General features: G+C 46.9%; 1 protein-coding gene and 1 long non-coding RNA gene across 3 annotated transcripts in view; one reads left to right on the forward strand and one right to left on the reverse strand.

Moving 5' to 3' along the window:
* Positions 1–364: 364 nt before the first annotated feature.
* WWOX (WW domain containing oxidoreductase) overlaps positions 365–16251 on the reverse strand; it is a 929603-nt gene continuing 913716 nt past the window's right edge. For both annotated transcript variants that reach the window (XM_032389774.1, XM_032389775.1), the window contains one exon: positions 365–569. In XM_032389774.1, the coding sequence (XP_032245665.1) occupies positions 381–569 (189 nt within the window). In that variant the 3' untranslated portion in view covers positions 365–380. The remainder of the gene's footprint in view (positions 570–16251) is intronic.
* LOC116622965 lies at positions 476–9381 on the forward strand. The gene is made up of 2 exons (XR_004297651.1): positions 476–1283; positions 2556–9381. It is a non-coding gene; the product is annotated as an uncharacterized LOC116622965 (long non-coding RNA).

Consider the following 16251-nt stretch of genomic DNA (forward strand, 5'->3'; position numbering starts at 1 on the left):
CCGGCGGTGGCGGCTGGGGGCACGGGGGGCGCCTGGCTATTCTGAACAGTGCGCGAGAATGGCTTGGGCTCCCACAGCGAGGCCAGGAGCCTGCCCACCAGCTAAGCGTTCACCTGCCAACAGGCCACCGCCAGGAAAGCAGGCAGACGCCAGCCTCGCCCAGCCCCAGAAAAGACAGCTTGTCCCCTTGGCCCTGCAGTTCCCTGCTTCCCATCGGTACTTGACATTTTCTTCACTCTGTTGCGGCTACTCTCATCCCCTTCACTCCGGCGGGTCTGTGTCGGGGGCGCACGGAGAGCCGCCGGACGACCAGGTGGCGGGGTCCAGCGGCGGCAGCCACGCGGGCCGGGTGCGCGCACCGATGCCCCCCGAGCTGGCGCTCAGCCCGACGGGCTGCCCGGCCCTTCCTGGATCAAGCGCTCGCTGAGCGCCCACAGGGCGCGGGCCGTCTCCTCGCGCTGGGCTTCCGGGGACGGCAGGCAGCGGCAGCAGTTGTTGAAGTACATCCCTCCCAGGCCCTCGAGCTCCGGAGCGGCAGCGCAGTAGACGGTGGTGGCAGCTCCTTGTTGCTGGAAATCAAAGAAAAAAAGACCAAAAAAAAAAATTTTTTTTTTTTTTAAAGAAAAGAGGTGATGAGCTGACTTCGTTCTGTCTGGGAATTAGCGAGCCTCGCCCCGCCTGGTTCGGATGCCGAGGGTCCTGAACTCAGCACGTGCCTGTACAAGGTATGATGTGACATTCTGGGAAAGCAGATTCACCAACTCTGCTGGCGTCACTTTTCACACCTCGTAGAGGAAAAGGCTTCGACAATAAATATGCACATCGATCAGTCACATCAAAGGTCTCTTCTGAGCAAAGAGAAAAAGACGGCAGGCAACCTTCTGAACACCCAAGAACAAATTCATCCAACCCACTGACTTCTCGATGCATGAGGCAATCTGACACCAAGATGTTTCTAGAACCATCTGTCTGAAGTAAACCAACCACTCTAATAAGGGCCCATCAGATAGAAAACCCAGAGAGGGACTGGTGCCTGATCTTTCCTTTATTTTCGACCACGGTGCTGCTAGGGGAAGAGTTTTCAGTGCTGTGTGAAAATGCTTGAAACACACATATACACGGACTCCCTGCCATACATACATACATGCCTCATGCAGACATGCGACACATGTATTAATTCATCCAGATCCTGTGGAAACCTTTTTGTAAATGTCACATTCACCCCATATTTGCAATGGGACAGTGACTAAGGGGGTACACTTCCTCCCAGCCCACCTCAAATTGTAAGTTGCAATGAGTGTGATTGATTACTTCGATTCACCTTTTGAGTAAGAGTTGGTGCTGTGGCTAGGGATGTGAATGCCGGTGGGGTACCATATCATCCCGGCTGACACAATGCTGTCAGGGATGCTGTAAAGGGGGCAAGAAATCACTTTGCTTTGCAAGCCATAATTAAAAATAATAGGCTGGTGTTCATAGGGAGACACGGTAGGCACGGCTCTAATTTAAAACCAATACAGTTTATCTGGCATCTTATGATTATTTATGTGCATCACAGCCCTTGCTGCACCAACTAATTATCAGCTGATAGGGAGGGGGGTGGCAGAAGAGGATGGAAGAGGTAATGGGGATAAGGTCACCATTAGGGAAGACACTAAGGACATTTGACAGAGAGGGAAATGCATTTCTGTCCCCACCCAAAGCTTACCATCTTTCCTGCCCCCTACAGGGTTGACGTTGTGCCCAAGGGGAGTGCTTCATGGAGAAACATTCCCCACCCCACCCCCCAGATGGTTTGATTTGTGCTTACTGTGATTGTGCTCTAGAACTATTGGGTGCCAAGGTCATTTTGAGAATTAGGATCTCCAGGTGTTATAATTTTAGGAAAGTGCTATAAAGCAGGCTTGAGTTTTTTGCTTGTTTGGTAGGGGAGGACTTCAGTGTCAGTGTCTATGGTCATATTTGAATTAATCTGCAAAGTAAATGGTCAAGCGACAGGATTGTGGGGAGCGGTGTAGAGTGGAGTGGGGGTAGGATATCATCAGACTTGAATTCTGATGATTACTGGCTCCTTGACTGGGTTGGACAAGTCCCATTAGTTCAGAATTTGAACACCCGACATGACTTCGATTTAATTAAATAGTAATGGGTGTTTAACTTCCCCAAGCCCCGCACCATGCCTGCTCCCCAAATAGCCAGTTACTTTCTTGGATTCAGCTATTTCTTTTCAAATTGATTTGTGTGGCTCAAGTGTAATGGAAATAGGTTCATGTCATCCAAATTCCCTCTCACTGAATTATCATTGCTAATAACCCTTAGCTTAGCACCTGGCACATTTATCGAAAAAATTTCGAGTGGTTTATCTGACTCCTCTGCATCCCATGTGGGGGAAAAAGGGAAGCAAAGTGCCTCTAAAGACAAATTGAAGAACTGAGATGCTCATCCCGGTAACTCAAGCCAAATATCATCTTGGCCTCAATTCTTAGCAGAGTTCAGGTGGAGATGGTGTTTTGCATAATTTTCTGGATATCTTAGATTTCCATTTTACTTTGCAGCTGCCAAAACCACCAAAGATTGGTCAGGTGATTTGCCATCAGCTCCCAAGTGGTGAGAGAATCCAGTCAGCTCATCCCCCAAACTGAGGCTCCCCACCCCTGCTCGAGAGTGCTTATAACATCAGCATTTGCACATCACGACAGTGATCAGGACCTCTCCAATCCTGAGAGAAGATCGAAGTAGGCCACTGGGGAAAGCAGTAAGAGGAATTCTTCTAAACCCAATGTAGTATCTTGCCACCGTGACCTTCTAAAATGATATCATGGTGCACTCTTGCACTGTTGGAATGGTCTTTTTGCAAAGAAATTCTGCCCTTTCGTTGATGAGAATCAGGTTGACGGGGGAGCTGGGGGACATGCCTTTTCCTTCCAAGGAATCTGAATGCAATTGCTGTTGACCTCATTTCACACGTTGCTACCATGCTGGAAAGCATAAATTTTAGAAAAGCCCCATCTTTTACCAAGGGCTGGCTTTGTAGAAGAAAGTGGTGCAGTAGGGGCCCCTGAAAGCAAAGACCACCTTCCCTGCGAAGATGACCTGCAGACGTTTGGCAAAGCCAGCCTCCGGGTTCTTGCTCCACTCAGCTGGTGCCGGCCCCTTTCAGTCCCAAGCCCGCTCCCCTCCTGGCTTCTCGGGGAATTCTCTTTTCAGCTGTACCCATGGCAGCCTCTGAGTGACATCTTTATAGGATCAGATGTGATGACAGTTTAATAACAAGTTCTAATTTTTGGCTCATCAGCTTTTTGGTCTGCCTATCATGAGAATGAGACGGAGCCACATTAGGGAAATCTCATTAGTAAATAAGCCGGTACTGCTGATACAGGATAAAACAAACATTTTTAAACTGATAAAAAAAAAATTTAAAAGAGCCCTTTAATCACCATCAAATGACTTTCATGCTACTTTTTGGGGCATCGGTACATAATTCAGAAAAGATGAAAGAGCCGTATAAAGGAAATAACGTTAACAACTCTGCTATAAAATATCTGAAGCAATGTCTTGTTGGTTGTCACCACCGCTGTACTGATCCATCGTGATAAAATAATAGCAACACCTCGACACATAAACACTGGCTGGAGCTGCGGGTTCCCCTAAATGAATTTTTAAGAACCATTTATCGGAAGCCTGTAGGTGGCGCACAGTTGCAAACCCCGGGAACTGGGGTGTCGCGGCTCCATCCTGGGGACACGGCGTGAGTTAGGGTGTGGACGACACGGGGACTGAGAATTTTTGGGAAGCCCAGCAGAATCTTTCTTTAATCATGCCGGAATGCCATTTCTGATCTAGTCAAACATTTGCGAGCTGCCAGAGGAGAAGTGTGCCATCAATCTTTATAGTGTATGTAAAATTACCTACGATTCTTTTTTGGGATTAAGTTAAGAGTATCTTGGTAATAAGGGTTCATCATTCTCTTTCAGAAATCATTTGTCAGAGTTGCAGTACAATCTGGAACTACAGAAAGGTGGGATTTAAAAAGCAGTTGTTTGTTTATGGTTGAGGCCCTGAGATCTAAATTAGCCATCCTTCCAAAACCGTTTGTTGGGATGAAAATGTTAAGTAGCTGCTTTTCATTAACATTTATTTGATAACCGCTGGCCATCAATTTGGAGCTGTCAGCATGGAATACAAATGGATATTGACTCTCTTAAAGGAAAAGATACAGAGGTTCCTGATAAACAAATATATAGTAGAGAAAAAAAATCACCCACATATTGATATTTGTGATGCATTGGTTAGTACTCTAACTTACATTTTAATAAGGACACATATTACACAATGTTCAGTTTTCAAGTTCCTCTATTTTAAAATGCATGCTTACTTAAAGGGAAGACTATATTCCTGTCTTAAAGTAGATTTCACTATGAGACATATAAAAAAATAGAGACACACTGTCACGGAATATCTATATATTCAATGATCTCGAGAGTAGTAGATGTTCTAAGATTGCTTTACTACAGACATATTGATACCAGGACATCGTACGGCAAATGTTGAATGAGTCAGTTCAACAAAAAGTAGTTGTGTCAAGAGACATGGCACGGAAGTTAGCCTGAGCTTGGAACCCCAAGGGCAGGGAACAAGAGCCCTTTTGGAAGTGGGTGGAGATTATTGTGCTGAACTCCCGGGACAGTGATGGAAGGAGGGCAACACAGGTGCCTCTCCAAACCCTCCAAGCTTTCCCTCTTACCCCTCTGGGGTCTGTAAGGTGAACAAACACTTGCCCAGTGCAGAACCAACCACCTGTCTGGTGGCCCCAGAACACGGCAGTGACTTAGCCTTGGTGGAGACGAGGGAATGAGCGCACACGTCTCAGGTGGCATCAGCAGCGGCCTCCACACCCTCTGTCTTTCCCTCTCAGTAACACTCCCGACAGAAGAGTCTGGAACCACTCTACCGGAAAAGCGCAACACCGTGATTCAGAGCTCATCTCCGGATACCTTGGTATACATCTGTTCCTAAAAACAATTACGGGTTTAAATCTCCGATGTGAGAGGCAAACAAAAGCAAACTGCCCCCCAGATGTTGTCCGTTCCCTACCATCAGAGAACAATCGTCTAAGCCCCCACATGTGTTTCATTAGTTCATGAAGTCAGGCAGCGTGCAGGGGAATAAGGCTCAGGGGCCTTCCCCAGGAGCATGACCACAGCCCCAAGCCACCCCCTTCCTTCACTGTTGATGCTCATGCAATCCAGTTGACAGTCGTGAGGTGAGTGCTAATCAAGGAACACACCCACTTCCACCAAAATTACGGGAGGCACTAGAACAGAGCCCCTGAAAGGACAGTATCCCCCGAAGGACACTGTCCTCCAAGCTGTCATGCTCTTCTAGCGAGCAGCTGCCAACAGGGACTATTCGAGGGGTGACAATGGCTAGCACGGATTGAGAGCTTACAACCCATCAGGCACCGTGCAGAGAGCTTTAGAAGCACGATGTTCTAACCCCGACCCAGCTCTCCGAGCCAGGGACAACTACAGAGAAGCCTGCTTAGTATCAGAGATTAAAAGCAACGTGTTCAAAGCCACATAGGTAACCACACAGATCGACCCGCTCCAGAATCCGTGCAAAGCTGTGCAAAGCCTCCTTCCCAAACACAGGACACAGATGTTTGCCTATGGCCCGGGCCCTGCTGTGTGTCTCCCCCTCAGCAGAAGCTTCCCTATGAGGGCCTCCTCGGCCACGCTTTGCCTGGCCACAGTGTGAGGCCCCTGGCTAGGATGAAATGGGTTGTCACGTGTTCACCTGAGAAATGTTAAAAGGACAATTTTTCCATTGTTGATTTAGTCAGTGAACTAAATTGAAATTATATCCATTTGGAATTAACAAGATTGAAGACTCAGCGCCACTTCAGATGATCCAATAGCAAATGGCCCTTAACCGAAAGGTCACCTGATTCAAAATGCCACCTCCATGTGCCAGATTTGCCCAGCTAAGGAACCTACTCTTGGATCATAGACCTTTTTTCAGAGCATGAACTGAACCACATCAAAACCAGTGAAACCTAAGCAAATCTCCATATTATACATTTGCATACCTGTCGGATGAGGGTGGCCTTTTGGAGGAGAATACCTGACACGTTCTCTGAGACTCTGGTCCCCATTCCCCACCCTCCCGCAATGAGTTCCTAAGAAATTTGCTCCTACAGATTTCGAACAACTGATTCCCACAGAGGCTTGAAACCATACGGGCTTGGATACATGCGGATACTTCCTGTTGGCATCAAAACAGAACTTCCCCCCCCTCCCCCCACAGCCTCTGGGAGTTTTGCTAACTCACAGGCTGTTCTTAACATTTATTACAGAAGGGAAATACTACTCAATTTCTCAAATAGAAAACAGTGAAGATTAGGAGTGCAGATTCTTGCTTTTAACTGTGGAGGCTTTAAAAGTCTGAGAGAGTGTTCCAGAACATCCATTTAGATCGCATTCAGACTTTCAGCCTTATGGATGATTAGTGCCCACTCAAATGCCCAGTGAGTTAGGATATTCTCCTCTTGCCACAAGAAAACAGGTTTTTTTGTTTGTTTGTTTTGCTAAAACAGGTTCTCCAGCGTGGAAAACCTCAGAGGTTCTTTTCAGTTGACTTGTCTCTCCCCCCGTAGGTAGAGGAGTGCCATTCCCCAGGTGACACTGGGGATACGGTCTATGGGGGGGGGGCTTGAAGGTGGCAGGCCCAAGCAATGGGCTAGGCCAATCCATTACCAGAAATGTAGCTGGTCCCAGCACAGGTCAGAACCTGCAATTGCAAAGGGTGTCTTGAGTGAAATGTCTGAAGGAGAACAAATGTGGTACATCTTTGGAGACACAGCCACAGGCCTCCATTCGGAGACAGTCTGCAAGGTGACACGAAACCTTTCTTGTTTGCACTTCAGGTATCCCAAATAGTATATCCCCACATCCAAGTCAGACTACAAGGACCACAGCATTCCCCTTGACAAAAGGCATGGGTTTCTAGCAAGGTCACTACAGAGTTTTAAGAGAATGACTTGGAGACCAGGGCAGAATGAGACGCAAAGTCAGGACAAGCGCCGCCGTTATTCCTCTGAGAAATATTTGCAGGCACAAGCTCAGAGACTAGCAGGTTCAGGTTGGAAAGCTGGAAAGGATTTTTTTTTTTTTTAAGACAGAAGAATATATTTGTCTTCACTAGCCTTAAGTAAGTTTTGGGGAGGAAAAGGCAGCTAATCCCAACCATCCAAAGAGGCCCAAAGCCATGTTTATTCTGGGAAGGCCAGGCACGGGAGGATTTTCACTTAGGCTATCAGCGGGATTTAAGGGCGCACTGACCTTGGTAGGCTTTTCAGGACCTGTGTTTTCAATTCAATGAACTGTTCTGAACTTTCCCTTGAAATAAATGAGGCCCTTTTCATACCTCTTCTGTGTTCCAGAATCCCTGCCATAAATGTTCCAAGGGCTCCATGACAGATTTATGTCTGGTCTCAAAAGACTGGAGAAGCAATATTTAGAATGATTTCATCTTTCTGAGACCTGCTGTTTTCTGAGACTGTAGACCTGCATTGGGGGGGGGGGGGGGTGCTCTGCATGAGGGAAAGGAAGAGGAACGGCTCAGGTACAATCCACGTGGGCAATACTACTACTGTTTAGTCTCCCTTCCATCTGTGCCCGCCAAAAACCTACAGCCGATTGGGCCTGAGAGATGGTGTCCTTACAAATAAGGCAGGATACCACGGACTGTCTCCTAGCCATGAAAGAAGCCCCTGGGCATTTCCTGCCAGTGTGGCCTGGATGACCCACATTGCTCAGAGTACCGTTTCTTTCCAAACGGGGAGTTCTCTTGCTGGGATGGAAGAATGCATTGGGGTACCCATTCTTCCACGGGTTAGTGTGAAACTGCTAAGCAGAAGAGCCATAGAAATTTTCCACCAAAATTGGCATCATCCTTCCACATGGGACAGATCTGATGGTGGCTTACTGGAATTTTCCAACCGGGCTGCCTCCAACACTAGGGCTGAAGGACTACTGGGTGTTTATAAGAGATAAAAGAAGATATTTAGCGTGTGTTAATTTGAAACATTTTACGTTTTTACTCTACTTCTTCATCCTCAGTTATAGCTAGCTCTGTATACTGTATATAAATGTATGCCTCTGTATTTGCCATGTATACTGAAATAAACCTTTGAAATAATTGCCAGGCAGAATTAATGGGTTCTGTTGCAATATAATGGTGCAAAGACTATCTTCACAGTCCAGGTGAAACAAAAAGCTTCCCCCTTCCTTTCTGCTGCATGGAATCACCCCGCCAAGTTGGCCTGCCACGTCGGTTCTTTGAGAAAACCAAGAGCTGACTGTTTTTGTGAGCAAGCCAGATTTCAGGGCAAACCCCCCAAACAAGCTGTTCAGATTTTAAGGTAGACAGTTCATTCACACCTAGGTCACAGAAATATTCTACAACATAGTACTGAAAGGCAGGGGTGGGTGGTAATAAAACCCACGGGGTCTCCTGATGGGGCCACATCATGGCAAGAAATTAACTCTTAACTCACTCTGTCTTCCAGAAACAAATGAAAAAAAAAAAGAATGGACTTGGCGATAATTCAGATCTCACAGGCAGGCACCCATGCCTGGCCCCAGTGTCTGCATTAGGTTTGTGCGTTTTCATAGCGAGCTCTCTACAACAGATCATTTCTCAGGCTCAAAGATGCTGGCCTTGTTAATATTTCATTTAGAACACACTGTGGAGAGCGTCTCATTGATATTACGTCCATAATTAGTGGTGATAGCTTAGGCACTGCCTTATACAGAGAGAGCTCGTCACAGTGCTCGATGGGTAATGAGAAACAATAGATATTTCATTCACCAGCAGCTTGTTGCTAGTTAGTAGGAAATGATCGTGTGTGCTGTTGCTTTAATTGCCAGGGTAAATAATTCTGCCTCGGTGTTAGTGAACATTTTAAAGCACTCGATGCAAATAGACTAGAAACAAAACAAACAAAAAAAAATTACCTTGATTATACAACACTTTAGCATAGAAAGTTACAAAGGTATGTCTTTCTTTTAAAATTGTATTCTATCATGCAAATATTATCTAAATATGCATGTGCTGACTACTCATCTACTGTATTTTAGGAAATACAATTAGGCTGCCTTTCTCTTCTCCTATGTAGACTGTAAATAACTGTAGATCTTTCTCTTGTTTCCCTATGTAAATATATGTAAATACTAACAAGCTATGCATGCTGATATTCTAGGCAATTTCAGGTACTTTTATAATCTGAAGGCATGTACTTGAACTGGTTTGTTAAAAGGGAAAAAAAAAACTCTCTCAAACTCTTTAAAGCTGAATAGAAATTAAAGATTTCTTCCTAGACGGTTGTGGTTTCTTTTGTTTGCTTTCTCATCCCTGAACAGAGCTCCACTCACGTTCCCTCCCCTTCTCCCAGGGAGGACATACATGGGCATGCACCTGGGCCAGGAACATTGTGGAACTACTTGGCTTTCGTTTCTACCCACTTTCCTTGGGTTTCCTCAATAACTTCTAGAATCATACGATAGGCGTCTTTGGACTTTTCTAGCAAAAGAATCTGGAGTAAAAAAAAAAAAAAAGCACAGTGCTAGGTGCTTTCAATCCCCAACCCCTATGAAAGGATCCTGTCATTACCATTTCAAAGATGCAGAAACTGAGTCACAGCAAGATGAACACATGCCTAAAGTGACACTATTAAATGCCTCCCAAACCCTGATTCTTTCCTGTATGCCAAGGGTCAGTAAGTAAACTTGTTCTGCAAAAGGTCAGAGAGAAAATCTTTTAGGCTCTGTAGGCCATACAGTCTCTGTCACAACTCAAATCGGCCACTGTTATTATGAAAGCAGCCATAGCACGTTCACCAATGAATGTGGCTGTGTTCCAATAAAACTTTATTTACAAAAGCAAGCAGAGGGCCAGATTTGGCCTGCTGGCCTCAGTTTGCCAACTTCTGTTCTACACCCTGCCAAAACTCAGTTGCTCTTCAACAGAACATGAACATTTCCCTTTCGAGTATGTTTATATGTTTGATGGACTGGGGAAATCATCTGATCAATTGAAAATTCTCCATTTCTTCCCTGCAGGTAACAACGCTATTTGTAGAAGTCATGAAATAATAAGGAAGTGAGCAAAAATGAAGTCCCTTGAGCTTATAAATCAAGCTGTCTCCCTCAGACAAATTTCATTGCCAGGTTTCAATTTAGTTACCTTTTGTTTTCATAAATGGGGATGGAGGAAAAAGGTATGAAAGACCAAGGTAAAAAAAAAAAAAAAAAGCAAAAGGAAAAAGAGATCGAGCAATGCTCACTCTTCAGTGAGGGGAAGGAGGCTATTACCTCAGGTATCTATGGAAACCAAGCAGCACGCAAACTTTTTAATGGTTGGAAAACATCGTTTGTGTTTGAAGATGTTTTTCCCAAGTATGATGCTTCAGTGTAAATGCATTAATTGACAGTTTCCTTCGGGACTTTTTTATTGAAGTGTCCAAACTTAATTTGATGGCACAGGGAACTCTCTGGAGCCCTTGAAGAATGCTGCAGAGTTAGGGCTTTAGAAAACTGAGCCAGCTCTGGCATCCCCTACGAATCTGAGCCTACTCTCCTGCAAAGCAAGTGAAGAACCAGCCCTCACTCCCTGTGGTTTTCCCTTTAGAATGCCCTCTGAATTCACCGTGGGCTGGGAGAGACTCTAGCCTCTATTCTAACAAGAATCAACATCACCTCTTCCGCCCTGCAGGGACTGGGGGAGAAGGAAAGACCTGCGTGTTCTGCTGTCCGGGTGGCAGCGTGGGAGGGTGGGAATAGCCCAGGAGCTGACGCCATTTTTGCCTTCAAAATTCAAGGGGCAGCCATCTTTCTCACCAACCTTACCCAGCGCTCTGGGTGCCATGCGGGCCATGGAGTCCATTGCTCCTCTGGTTCCCTGGCTGCAGCAACCAGACCCAAGTTCACATCCATTCCCTGGGGCACCGACATACGAACAACGGCCACAATTATTTGTTAGGTCCTCTAAAATTCCAAACACCACTGCCCACCTCTCGCCTCCTAGGCCCTTCACACATATCTCCTCCAAATCCTCCAAATCTCCCTGTGTAATGGCGCCTAGAGAAAGGGATACACAGATGGACCCCTAGGTGAGCAAGCAAGTGCAGTAAAAACGCAGAATCTAGGTAGTCATGGGTGGCGGCTACAATACTCTTTCAAGTTTTATACTTAAAAGCTTTTATAATAAAATGTTGGGAAAATACACACAGCCATCCCCGTGGGGTAGGATACCCATTTTATAGATGAGAAAACTGAGGCACAGAAGTAGCACTGAGTGGCCTGAAGTCCTCCACCTGGTAAGTGGTGACATCCTTCTTGAAATTCATGCCCACCTGGCTCAGGTGTTCCTTCCATAAAGGGCCCATGCGCATCTCTATTCTACCTCCCAGGGGCAATTAATCCCATCCTTCTAATTCTACCAGTAGGATTTTTGCCTCAAAACATGAAAACCGGTTTTGCCATACTACTCCCACCAGGCAGGTGGGGTCCCCAACTCAAAGCCCAGAAATCAACTATCTCAAGAGCAAAAGTGACCCACGCACGACGGGATGTGAATTTGCATCCATTCATTTGGTGGCTATTTAATTTAGCTTTCGATTCTGAGTTCCTGAAGGCGGAGGGGTGTCCTTTCACTGGCGAGGTGCAGAAATGTTGATGCCTTCCAGCCTGATGAGAGTGTCTGCGATTTGGACCCAAAGATCCTAGATGGAGAGGTGTGCAGAGTGCTCGGGAGAGCCGGAACCAGTGCAGATGCAGGGCTGTGGCTGTTGCAGGGGGAGGCAGGGGCTGCTGTCATCGGGACCACATCGGGGCACAAGATGGTTGAATGGGCAACCCACTGGCCCGGCCTGTCCTCCTGCTCACAGTCCTCCAGCTGACAATGGTCAACTCCAAATTTGAGAAGCTAAAAGACAATTTCAGCCCAATTCTGATGTTTGGGGTAGGGTGCCCCCACTGGCAACCACGCTCTGCTGCCTAACTTCATATTTAAACTTTTCTCCAGTAGGAAATTCTCCTCCAGGCTGACCCAGCACCCCCACCTCTATCCCTTCAAACCCTACCAGATACGAAGCCTACATGTCTGCCTTTCGGCTCCTGTGTCTGGGCTGGGAAGAGTGTGAGGCTGGACGGCTGAAGAGAGGGCTAGTCCAATCCCAGCTGCCACAGCCAACAACAAAACAATAATGACAATGATAATGACCTATTAGTACTTCCGATCCTCACAGGCACTTCACCAGGTCGGTATTCTCATGGAGCCCGACAAAGGCTAAGGAGGCAAAGCTACTCACGGCCACGCATCTGGGAAGGGTCAGAGCCAATCCAAACTGAGCTTGTCTTGGTTCAAAGCCCATGTTCTAGTTCCTGACTAATGTTCCTTCTGACCCCACACCCTGTCTGCTCTATGGCATCCTGGAATTACGCACAAATGTGGAAAACGAGCCCCATCAGGCTGTGCACATGTCCCCTGCCTGGGTGATTTAACCCCTCTGACGGCCAAGTTGTTGTTTGCAGAGCCTCAGGGACCCTCGTCCTCCTTTCTGAGCTCCATTTCTCATTCCTTAGATCCCTGGTTTCTGGACTGGTGTCCTCTGCCTCGGGGGTGTCATTTTTGCCTGCGTATGATTTTGGACATACCCCAGAAGGGGTCGGAGGCCCTTCCCCTACAAGGTTCCTCTTCTACCAACTGCTTCTCAGGCAAAGGAGGGCTTGGAGGCTGGCAGGGCTCGGGTTAATGTCTGGCAGGAGCCACCAGGGCGGGCCCGTGACCAGCCAACTGCAGCTGGAACTCTCTTGCCCTCCAAGTTCGGAGAAATGCTGAACTCATGACAACAGAGTACACCGAGGAACATCTTACTCTGCATTCTCCCCCTCTGGCTGCCACAGCTGATAGGAGTCATCCTCTCATAATTTCCTGGCTTGTGAAAAGGAAGGCGTACCTACCAAACAAGGTGTCGGCGAGGACAGAGGCCAGCGGTTTGGCTGGCCCTCAAATTGTCAAGGTGGCTGAAAATCTGTCCTCTGCTGGCTGTGCCCTCGGGATTCCTAATTGACGGACTTTACAAGGCAGGACCCTTCATGTAGGAATCCGTGTGGGGCGTGAGAGCTTCTGCCGCACATTCTAGCCAAGCCCTAGACTTTTTGCAAGAGCGCTCCGGAAGTAGCTTTATCCACAGTTCATTTATAGGTAAACTGAGTCTTAACAAGTACAATGACTTAACTAATAATTCTTGTTTATTGAGTTCTGATTTTGTGCCACCTGCCTGCCTCATGCTAAGGGACTCATGTGACTTTAATGCTTTCAGGAAGGGTCCCACCTGTGCCAGATTTCTTTGAGGCCACTAACCCAAACTATAGGTAGGGAGGGCCCTGAGCCCCAAAGAGGCAAAGGTCAAAGAACAAGTGGCAGAGCTGGGAGCTGAACCCAATCTCTTGGGCTCCAAAACCCCACTCTTAACACTGGCAGCAGGAGAAATGGGAATGTTCTCGCATCCAGACGGACACAGGAGCATTGCACACCTACAGTGCAAGACTTTACACTATCATTGTAGTAGATCTTTCAACAATAAGTAGCTAACACTTTTTGAGCATCCTAGGCTTGCATGACATCTTTCATGGGTACCATCCCATTTATCATACTCCCATTTGACAGACATGGCATCTGAGGTCCAGAGAGGTTAAGCCACTTGCCCAAGGTCACACAGCTAGTAAGCGGCGGTGCTGACATTTGAACCTGAGCTGCCCATGCCCTTTCCCTCTTTGCTGCATGGCATCTTGGGCCACAGACACCAGGCCTTCACAATGACACTTGTCATTTATCCAGGGGTAGGATACACGTCTCTAGTTAGTTGCTCCATAAGGGGCATCCCAGACTCGTGAGCCTGATGTTAAAACTGGGATGGGGGCCAGGGCTTCAACTACCCACGAAAACACAATGACAGTGACTCCACGTGTTGGTTACCTTGACTGTGTGATCAGAGGAGGGAGCAGGTCCTAGGAAGGATAACCTTTCAATAAGTATAAAAGGGGACGGGTTTGTTTTCCTTACTTGTTTTTCATATTTACTATTCTCTAACGCTGCTTCTCGTTCCCTAGATTTTGGTAAAGGGCCAACTGATTTAAACTGTACTACATATAAGGGCAGATCCATAACTGCTCCAGATTTCAGTACCATTTAATCCCTCCCTAGAGGCTGAGAAGGATAACTTCCTGCTCATTGGAATGCTAGGGCTTCAGACTCAGGCCACCGTTATCTCTAGGGTCCATGCATCAAGCACCTCCCACTACCATGGTGAGACAGGCCCTACCCTGTGTCTTGGGTGTTCAGGTTTTCACCAGAATGAATAGGAAATCGGGAGAGTGAATAAATGAATTGCAAAGCTGTAGATTTTGTCTGGTGTTTCTAAGGCCATCAAGAATCTGGGGTCACCATCACAGTCATCCTTTTGTGGGGGTGAGGAGTCAAGGAAGATAATTAAAATTTACTTTCCCATCAGGTGCTTTGCTTTGCTTAGGTGACATGACCGTGTAAGCAGAGTTGGTGACAGTTGGTTAATGTTTAGTGACTGGCTCACTGGAACATGGAGGGGAGAGGGGGCCTTGATCTGCAGTTTCTGCCGAAACCCATGAGGAAATACCCTCAACATGACCATCCGAGTGTGGGGCTGGGAAGAGGTACACGCAGTCAGCCTGGGGGGGCTGGTGTGTGATGCTGTCCTAGCACCCACCCCCCTGGGGGAGGGCCCACGGAGCACAACACTAGGGACTGTTTGAAGAAGATCATGAGGCAGGACAAAACAGGCCAGGACCTCAAGGTCATAAAACCACTGGGGCCCATCAGGCACAGTGGCAAACTAGAAACGCAAACCAGTTTAGGGTGTCTGGGGGTCAGAGTGACACAGACCTGTGACTTTTAGATTTTGTTCAAGTCGGTCTCCATAACCTAAAAGCTGATTTCACTCAGGTGGCTCCCCTAACCCAAGGTAACCATAGTTGCCAACATATACTGAATCAGTTATGAGTACTAAACATCATTCTAGAAACTTGGCAACAGCGTCTGATTTAATACTGCAACAACTCTGCAAGGTAGATTATGACCTCACCTCAGAGATAAGGAAACTGAGATTCACAGACCTGATACTTGGTCAAGGTTACACAGAGCTCCTGAAATGCCGTGCCAGGATCCAAACCCAGATCTTCCTGACTCCAGACCTCGTCATTTCCCTGACTCCCTGAGAACTGTGTTCTCTATGAGTTCAGCATCCTTGAAAACCACTTATTTCTTGCCTTAGGTGGCATCCATATATCATAACAGATGCATGTGCCCCCCTCACTATGTCTCCCATTGAGCGATATAGGATCTGGGACTCTGTGGGGTTGTGGGTGAGAACAGGAGCTACGGGAGGAAGGAATGGACACTGGGGAGGTACGGTGTCAGGGAGAAGAGATGGGGACCACTTATCAGACTGGAAATCTCAGGACAGCAAATTATTATTTTTCAGGTATTAATGGAAGCGGGCACATAGTCTCAGAATTCACTCCTTTTGCCCAACATCACAAGCCCAGTGAGCAGAGATAACCCACTGGTATCCAGGAGCTTCCAATACACAGTTAGGGTACACGTTCTTAAGCTGAAGGTCCTTTGGTTCGGTTTGTCCACCAACAGGCAAAGACACAGAGAAGAGGAAGGTGTTTGTTCACGCTGCACTTCTGTGACTTTATCAAAGGTGATAAACCTCGAAGTTGTTTTTGGTTTTGGTACTTCCTCAGATGAACGCACAAACAGGTTTCTACCGATTAAACTGCACGAGAAGTCTGTCCTATAACTTAATGATATTACTGTCCCTGCTTTCGAAGTGAAGACCTTAAACAAAGGGGGCTTTGCCACCTGAGTTAACCGAATCTTTCCTCTACGGGAGGAACAGCATTTTCAAACAAGGAAGACAAACCACTGATGTCGGCAAGGAGTGAAACTGTCTTTCCCTTCTCAGCTGAAATCCCTGACACATGAGTATCAAGAAGGTCAAACTAACCCCACCAGCCGAATTTGCTCTAGGATCCCGTGTACCACCATCTGGAGTGTTTCCCCCAGACACAGGGCTTGTCTGATCTGACTTAACTATTATCCCCCTCAGCACCAGCCCCTTCACGAGGTACCAGTTCCCGGACTAGA

Source organism: Phoca vitulina, unplaced genomic scaffold (genome assembly GCF_004348235.1).
Source record: "Phoca vitulina isolate PV1807 unplaced genomic scaffold, GSC_HSeal_1.0 scaffold56, whole genome shotgun sequence".
NCBI classification, from domain to species: Eukaryota; Metazoa; Chordata; class Mammalia; order Carnivora; family Phocidae; genus Phoca; species Phoca vitulina.